The sequence below is a fragment of the Melanaphis sacchari genome, unplaced genomic scaffold, assembly GCF_002803265.2.
Source record: "Melanaphis sacchari strain LSU unplaced genomic scaffold, SCAv2.0 Contig186_pilon_pilon, whole genome shotgun sequence".
In the NCBI taxonomy this organism is placed as follows: domain Eukaryota; kingdom Metazoa; phylum Arthropoda; class Insecta; order Hemiptera; family Aphididae; genus Melanaphis; species Melanaphis sacchari.
In genome coordinates this window covers 22,413-31,949 of record NW_020270895.1, presented here as the reverse complement: position 1 = coordinate 31,949, position 9,537 = coordinate 22,413, and the positions used below count along the sequence as shown (strand labels likewise).

The 9,537-nt window shown below is 28.2% G+C and overlaps 1 protein-coding gene across 1 annotated transcript; it reads right to left on the bottom strand.

Moving 5' to 3' along the window:
- Positions 1-1,050: 1,050 nt before the first annotated feature.
- Positions 1,051-3,201, bottom strand: LOC112592696. The gene is made up of 6 exons (XM_025336850.1): positions 3,039-3,201; positions 2,739-2,934; positions 1,886-2,063; positions 1,651-1,805; positions 1,194-1,537; positions 1,051-1,121 (listed from the first exon to the last, which is right to left on the bottom strand). Exons 1-6 carry the CDS (start codon positions 3,199-3,201, stop codon positions 1,051-1,053), a joined length of 1,107 nt encoding a protein of 368 aa, XP_025192635.1.
- Positions 3,202-9,537: the final 6,336 nt, after the last annotated feature.

Sequence of the window (9,537 nt, the reverse complement as noted above, 5' to 3'; positions counted from 1 at the left end):
ACGTTTAGATGTCCGATTTTGATCAACTTTTTATCTAAAAATGAGAACTTTGCAGGTCGGATCAAAGCCGAATTTTAATTTTCTTTGAAAGTGCTAGAAAAATACGTTTGAAAACAAATATTGTGCATTATTTGAATGAATATTTTAGATTCTTAATTATAATTTTTAAATTTGTGTTTTGATCCGACCTGAAATATTGTCTTCTTTCGAAAAAAGTTAACAATATTTGACAATTTTAGGGCGTAGAGTTTTCCTAAACTGTGTTTTGATACTGAACCACTGGCTCCGACCCCTTAATTAATAAAATTTTCCAATAAGGATAACGGTATAATAGGTACTAGTTTCCTAACGGAAAATAATTCGATAATAAATTAGCAAAGACATTAGAAATTAACATTAACGATAAGAGTATAGTATTAAACCTAGAACAGAACCATTGTATCTATACCTATACTGCCCTGCTGCAAGTGCGTAAAACTCAATTTCTTATTTTGAGAAAAATGAATGTTGTTTTTAATTTTATTATAACTTTATTATTTGTTATAGCAATACGTAACTGAACGAAGTACACCGCAACGTGGCGTGAGAGTTTTTCCTGTGAAAGCATTTTTGTTCATCTAAATTGTGCTTCGATAAATAGTGACAGAAGCGATCACTGACTTGTGTGTGCGCGTGCGTAAATATCCTTATCTGCGCGTGCGATTGTCACCGCACATAACCAGTAATGCGTATCGCAGTTCCCGATAAAATTAAAAGTAATTTATTTTGACGATGCGGCGTTGTAGGTACTACTTTTTTTGTAGGTATAAACCCACTATTTTATAGTATCCGTTTATCAGTTACAAATTATAATAGCCGCCCATTGTATATCTTGTGTATTATATTATTACAGTAAAAATGTATGTAAATAAAATATAAACTAGTACCTACATTAAAATAATTCACGACTAATAATTACAATAATAATAAAACAATAATAGTTTAAAAATTGCCATTTATTTTATAATTTTAGGATCTACGATTTCTTGTAATAAATTACAATTATAAAACTCAACCAATTGAGTTTCCATTTTTTTCTTTCCAGAAGTCGTCATCGCGCATTATTATTTCTACGAACATATCTAAAAACAAAAACCATAAATATTTAAATAAATAAGAAAAACATTTGGTTATAACATATTATTGTTTATTACCTTTAGGAGTCCAAACTACAAAATAACACGAGCGTTTATTGGCCACTCTTAACTGTCCTTGAATCTGGTAGTAGTAATTATGGTTTCTTTTCATCTGCAGATCACCATTATTTTTCATATTTAAAAATTTTATTCTTTTAGTCTCAACTCCTTGGTGCGGTGTCATGTCTTTACTATTATGTGGGCATTTTATTTCAATTATTTCATTTTCTCCCACCAATCCGTCTGGAGAACCAGCTAGAAAATTAAATTGCTTGTCAACAAATAAGCCAGCTGGTAAAACTTTAACATTGAATAAAGATTCAAATGCTTCCTTAGCCACTGGTTCATATTGTATTCCGTATCTATTGGCAAACAAAACAAAACAATTAATAAATAACAAAAAAATTATTATTATGTATAAATGCATCGTAATATTGCACAGTGGATACACTATCTAAATATCTAATATGCTTACGTCATTGCTGGAGTCCTTGATGATAAATCTTCTGCGTACAGTATATACTTGACAGTATTTGTCCGAGGAGTACTTTTTCTGAGTTTGCATACTCTACCGAAATTTGAAGCAGTCAGTCGATGTTTTCGTTCTTTATGCCAAGTATCACATTTACCCTGGGGATTACATTGACACAGTTAAAATCATCAGGATCTCAAGTGTAATTTTTACTTAGTATATGATTTATTTTTCTAACCTGATCTAATGTGTTCCTTTCTAGCACACATATTTCTTGGGGATTAAGTTTTAAACTATTCAAAACAGTTACACGTTTGGCTTCCAACTCTTCTGGTGAAATTTCCAATGCAGCACAACCTAATTCATCTAGGTCCCCATAGTCTTTATCAGCCCCAGTAAAATTTTTAAATCGAGTTCTAGAACAAAACCAAAATAGCTTTTACAATTTAATATAAAAAAACCGGTAAACATTAAACGGTGATTTATAGATGTTACAAAATAACGATTAACTTTTTATTCTACCTCTTATATAACAACTTATGAGGAACCTTGTATTACATTTTCAAACTTTAGGTATAAACACTCAAAATTTTATACACTTTTCACTACAAAATAGTTTGTATATTTACTTAATTACGTAAGAATTTGAACTTTAAACGCTTATAAAAAAAATTGTGCCCATGTATTTTTGTAATTTTTAAACTACTGAAATATCAACTTATTCGAACTATCTTATATAACTTTTCAAACATTTCGTTCAAGAGAAATTTTTTTTATTAAGATTTATAAAAAAACTAAAAAAATCAGATATTTTACATTCGTATATATAGCTTGAAATTTAGTGAAATATTTTGAAAATTATTTTATGTAAAGAAAATGCTAATTTAAATATCTTGTAAAAGTTTCAAGTTTTTACGATTAATACTTTGTGAATTATAACAAAAATCAAAAACCGTTTGAGGAAAAATCTATATTTTCGCTTGAATTTCCGATTTTGTACAAATATAAATTTCAAATGTTTATTACATTTTTAACTGTTTTCCAGTAAAATTCCAAATTTAAAATTTGAATATAATTTTTGGAAAACTTACAATTTGGCTGATGATCTAAAGGTCAGCTTCTTCTTTGTTTTCGACTTAACTTCTTTGACCCTTTGCAATTTGGAAATAAAACGTTTGGTGAATTTCCCCGGGCTTTCTTTTGTAGCTGTTTTATGTAGTTTTCGTATATATTCGGGTCCAAAGTTAAATGCCGATACTGCTGTCATACACCTAGTATTATACGACCCTAAAATATTGGTAGGTATTAAATTAATATTGTGAGTAAATATATATTATAAATAATTAAAAGCATACATAATACATAAATACATAATACATTGAATTATGTACCTCTCAATGAATAATTGATTCTTTTTCCACCTACGAATTTAGCTACAATACTATTATAAGATTCAACATAATTATTGGTCAGGTCGTATATTAGGCTATCTGAATTAAATGATACTAAATTTTTAGCTGCAGAAATATCTTGCCACAAACCACAGTTTTCCATCTCGGGCACATGATTTTTACCATCAGATTCAGCTTTACAAAAATATCTAAAATTATAATAAACTAAATAATATAATATAATATTATAATAAATAAATTATTCATTATAAAATAATTAAAATAATCATTTATAAAATGTGTAAAAATAATTAATATTTTTTTTTACGGATCGCAATTGTAGTGACACCCAAACACATGATATGGCCCATTGTCGATGTCTTTTTTTAAAAATTTCGCCTTTTGAGTATGAGTTAAATTGTCATTATTTTTCCAATGTTCAATTGCTTTTGTTATTCCATACCTAAAAACAAAAAAAAATTATCATGACGACAATATTTATTTCTTAATTATCTTACCTAATTCGAAGCTTATTATCTTTTAAAAGTTTTCTTAAAAACCCCGGTACCACCTTGCCACTGGAACTTTTTCGCTTGGCTGCCATGTCATTAATTTTACTAATATAATTTCGTAATATGTGGTTTTTACACTCGATCTTTTTTATCAAACAGTTGGGTCCATACGGTTGACAAATACTTAATTTTTTATGACCGAACTATCGCCATCTCCAATAAGTTTATGGTAAATTAAATTATGCATATTTATGCTTTGTTTGAATCCCTCAAGTATTATATCTGACTCCATAGCCGTTGACGTGCCTTCCCAGTTTCTGTAACACTTGTGTGTTGAGGGTTCTTTGGAGGTTGCTTCTGCTTTCACACAAACTGAACAATACTTGTTTCTGATTCCTAAAAAGAGAACTTTTTTGGTTTTTTCACCAACAATACAACCCTATGGGAAATTTTTTTTTTTTAACTGTCTTATTATTATTTATGCATTGATGAGATTAATTATTGCTACTTACAACTCCAGACAAAGCATTGTAATTAGACTTGTAGCTTCTCTTTGACCAAGCACCATCAGCTATGACAGTTATCATAGGAACTCCATCTTCGTTTACATCACCGTTTGCTATTGCCAGGTTAGCCTCTTCTTCTGCTGCTAGTGACATTGATTCCCAAGCTGTTTCACTAGTAAACTTATAAACATTCTCGTGTAGCTTCTGATATAACTTATTGCACATACTTGGCATATTCATAATAGCAGAAAAAGTTTCCAGCTGTGTAAAACCTTGCCCTGTATTAACAACTGCCGTTACTGTTGCTGTATTGACGTTCATTAAAGACGAATTTGGATTTTCGGATTCAATAACCTCATGTATGTGACACATGTTACATGTAAACAAGAATTCACTTAAAAATCCAGTTTTTCGCTCTTCGACTAAAAGTAAATTACTAAAATTACAACCAAATGGTTGATGGTTGATTTCAGCAATTTTTTTAAACAAATAACCAATATCAACTATACGACGACCTTCAACATTAAATCTAAAAACAAAAAAAAATGTTTAAATATTAAATTTTGATTTTGAAGTTTCTAAATAAAATTTAAAAAAAACTCACTTTTGGTTAAGACCATAAGCCACATTTTTTTCTGAAGAATGGGTACTTGTTGATGGTCTATCTAATGTTTTAGAACTATATTGGGTTTCTGGTTTATTTTTTTTATTTTTTATACCAAAACTAAACAAAAATTAAACAAATAATAGATATTTCATGAACATTATTGCATATAATTAATTTACAATTTTTTGTTCACAATGTTATTCACTGTATAGTCTATAGTATTAGTCTCTCTTTGTTATAAATATCGTACTTACCTCATTTGTTTGCGTCCTTTTATCTTCCGATAAGTTGAAATATTCTTTTTTTTATTTGAATATTTTTTTTTGCCTTCCATGTCTTATATTTATTAAATAGTATTTTTTATTTTTATAAAATAAAATAAGCAGTAGGTAAGCACACACAAATATGGGGACAAGTTAGAGACTAAAGTCGGTCGTAGAGGAGACGTAGACACGTCGACGATTATGATTTCCAGTTGATAATAATAATAATAACACAATTCATAACAGAATTTCTATGAATCGATTACGCGCAGACTAATAACATTTATTTACACTTATTACACAATATATATCCGATAACGGACATCCGATAACGCGCGGCGAGTGTAATTATAGCTCACTCACACTTATATCGATTTACACACTCACATTCATGAATGGCTCACGCGCCGCCGATACAACATGTGAATTAAATTGCCTAAATTTTACTCCTTAATAAATGACCGGCACCTACCCCCTTAAAATAACTAAAAAGTTTCCAAATTTTTCAATGTTTCGAATTCCAAAAGATGAAAGACACGAATCATGGATAATTAATTCAGGTAAAAAATAAATACCTAACCTATTTATTTATTCTTAAAGTATACTTATATTTTAAATTTATTGTAATAATATTTTATAGGAAATGTAAATTTATTATCGTGTTAGACAAGACACAATTATATAATAGGTATATATGTCAAGATCATTTTTCTCCAGACTCATTTATGAATGATTCAAATAAAAATTTGAAACTAACGGCCATCTCCTACAAACATAATACAAGAAAACTGTTATGTACTTCAACTGGTAAGATAATTTTTTAATAAATGCTTAAATCATAGATCAGGAGTCAGCAACCTTTTTAACCATGTGGGCAATATATTTTTTTCACTTTTTATATAAAATTAAATAATTTGTATCTTATATCTAGAGCGTGGATTTATATTCTTTTATAAATTTGAATAAATGCTTGTAATGTTCTTTAAAAATATTAGTAAAATATGCTTTTATATCAATATATTTTTTAACGATTCACCTCCAAAATAGCGAAAATAAAAAATCGAATACAAAATATTGAGTAGGTACAAAACAACGAAAATCATTTAATTGAAAGAATAAAAAGCAAAATAAAAATAATGAAAAATATAAAAAAAAAATTAAAATGAAGACAACAATTAATTATTATTTTTGTCGTATCTATACATTGTTTATTTTTATTAATATTTTATAGGAAACTATGAAACAAATAGTAAAATATTAATAAACTAATATGTAAAATTATAGGCACTTTTAAAAAAAAAATTTAAATTATCATTTTCATCGTACATATTTACTAACTTTTGAATCTGTTCAGCCGAATCTTTGTACTTCTTTTTTTCCCCTTAATATATATTACTTACTCGATTACTTCTAAACTACGATTAAAGAATAAAGATATTTTTAAGTGTGCTACTTAATTGATAATTTACTTGTGTCTGAAAAAATCATTATCGATATTATTGTCATTCGCTTTTATCTAGATTCATCCAAACAGTTTTCGCTATTTTTAGTTTGCGGTATTTTTTTTCGTTATTTTATTTTTGCTATTTTGACGTGATAACTTTTTTAACATATGCAAAACAATGTAATAATCATAATTAATAAAATCAACATCATTATTAAAACAATAATTGATAAATATAATACTTTTGAAATTTTATTTTTAATGTTAAATGTATAAACGAAAAAACACATAATTTAAAATCACAATCTTTTTATTCAAACTAATTTATTATTCATTATTTCAAATTTTAATTGTATCTCTTTAATAACAATGTAGTGGTTTTTATGGTACAAACAAAAAAATACCATGTGTTCACCAATTAAGGGAACACTGAATTTCTTGGTTGGATATTATATTGGAATGAATCAAATTTTTTTATAAACTAGTAATATATAAATATACATATATTTATAAATTCCAATTTATTTTCATCATTTCGGAATGCACATACACAATAAAACATGTTTTTTTTTAAATATCAACTCTTATTTTGAACAAAATATTAGAATAGGCCTAATTTTTTAAGGTAATTTCGATGTATCTACCAATTAACTATGGTTCTAAATTAAAAATTGTCTGAATAAAAACCAAGAAACCAATTCAATTAAAATAAATAATACATTTTTACTATTCATAAAAATGCATAAAAGCCATTTAGAATTATTTATTATTGGTTACTTTTTGAATATTTGTACGTATTTTTTTACGGGGACATTGAAAACAATAGTCTACAAAAATTCACCAACTAATCTAACAAATTAAAAAATAAAATCGTAATTACGTGGAATAACTAATAACATTACTGAAAATCAAATGTCATCAACCAATATTTTTTTTATTTTTTTTTTGGTTTACGATCATTGAGACCATGACGCTAAACAAATTTCTCTCTATCTATCTCTATTTTCTACCGCTACTCTCCATGGTATCTCTGGTTCAATGCTTTCGGCGTCCCTTTTTTCACAGTATTCCCAACGTAAGAGTGGTCTTCCTAAGGGTCTCTTACCGACCGGATTCTCTCCAATTGTTGTTCTGACTATGGATCCTACTCTCCGCCATGCATGTCCTGCCCAGGTTAATCTCCTTTTCTTGATTTCATTCGCGATGTTCGGTGTCTGGAACAGCTCCTCGAGTTCTTTATTATGATGTTTACGCCATTCACCTGTGTTTGTGTCGAAGCATGGGCCGTAGATTTTCCGTAGGATTCTCCTTTCAAATACTTTTAATCTGGTTTCTTCTGCTTTCCTAAATGGCCATGTTTCCGCGGCATACAGTACTATGGGTCGTATCAGGGTCATGTAAATTTGGATCTTCAGGTTTGTCGATAATGTTCTTGAGCTCAGTACTTTTCCAAGACCAAAAAAACTTTTGTTGCCTTTTGTATCCTAGCACTGACTTCCATCTTCAGATCGTTATCTTATGTTAGCAAGTGCCCCAAGTATTTGAAATGTGTTACTCTTTTGAATACATACCCTTCTACAATCATGGATTGTCCTGGTGACTTAATATCATGTATTCTGTTTTTTTCGTCGTTTATCTCCAGTCCGACCTTACTAGCCATCATGATGAGTTTCATGTATACTTGTTTGACCGTTTCTTCAGTATCCCCTAATACCCCGCTATATCGTACGCATAAGTCAAAATATTTATATTCGAGTTTCCCAATACTATTCCATTGTTAAAATTTGTTTCTCTGATTACCTTTTTTAATATATGAGGTTGAACAATATTGGTATCAAGGCATTTTCTAATTCGACTGTGTTGGAGAACAGTGAAGTGTTTTGTATATCGATAGAATAACATAAACTGTTAAAAAATCGTATGAAAAATGTTTTTATCGATGAGATAACGGACGGATTAGATAAACTATAATTGTACATAGTATAATAATGAATAGTAGTCAGATTATATAAGATAGTTAGATAGATATTTATTGAAGCATTCCACGATTATTCAACATTTACGATAAAAACCATAAAAATCAAAAATTAAATTGCCATAAAAGTGTCTATTATTTAGAGGTTTTCCTGTATAAAAGTGGTGAAAATGTCCCCGTTCCCATAAAAACGTCCGCTATTTGGAGGTGTCCGTTAAGGGAGGTTTCACTGTAGTTACTTTAGAATATTGTTCCGTAACTTATTTCATTGGTTATTTAGCATTTAAATGTATCAAAAAATGTAATTGTAAATATTGTGAATGTCAATCAGTTACAGAAAAGTTATTGGATGAAAAATTCAATTATTACCATTGAATAAAAATTCTTCTCTTTTAGATACTAGATTAAGGACGCCAAAAAAACATTTTAATAATATAATTAATAAGATATTTAATATTTTTGAAAACAAATTTGATAATTTATAGCGTAGAAAAAAAATTAGGTATATCAGGGTGGGACACTGAAACGGCCGATATTCAAAGATAAATTATAAAATAAAAAAAAACGAATAAAAATGAATTATTATTTATTATATTGAAGTACATAATTTGCCATTTATTTTTTAAACATGATGTCTTCAAGATGATGGCCATCTCTTCTCGAGCACTCTTCTAGCCTATCCCTTTCAGACCAGAATTTTTTTTTTTTTGTAAATTTTTAATTGAGTCTTTTTAAGGATGGTCTATGAGATTTTTTATAATTTTTGCACCTGTATTCATGAAAATATAGGTAGGGTCACATAAATGACCCAGCAGTCTATAAGGAATGAATTGAACAACAGTTTTACTTATTTTAAAACATATATAATATAATATTATTATAGCTAGACAAATAAACTAAAAATTTTAATGACCTTTTTATAATAAAATAAATAATATTAACACCTGTAAAACAATAAATGACATTTATAAAAACTTTTTATCAACTTAAAATTATGTATTTAATTATTTCTTTATTTTTTTTTGTATGAAACTCTTTGAAACAATTTCTGTCTGACGACAAACATAAATGTACATCACATTTTTCGCAGAATGTATGAATTCTATGTTTTCTGGAGCATTCGGGGTTTTTGCACTTTGTTGGATTTTTCAGACGGTCAACAGCTGGAATATGGTCGATCGTATCATATCGT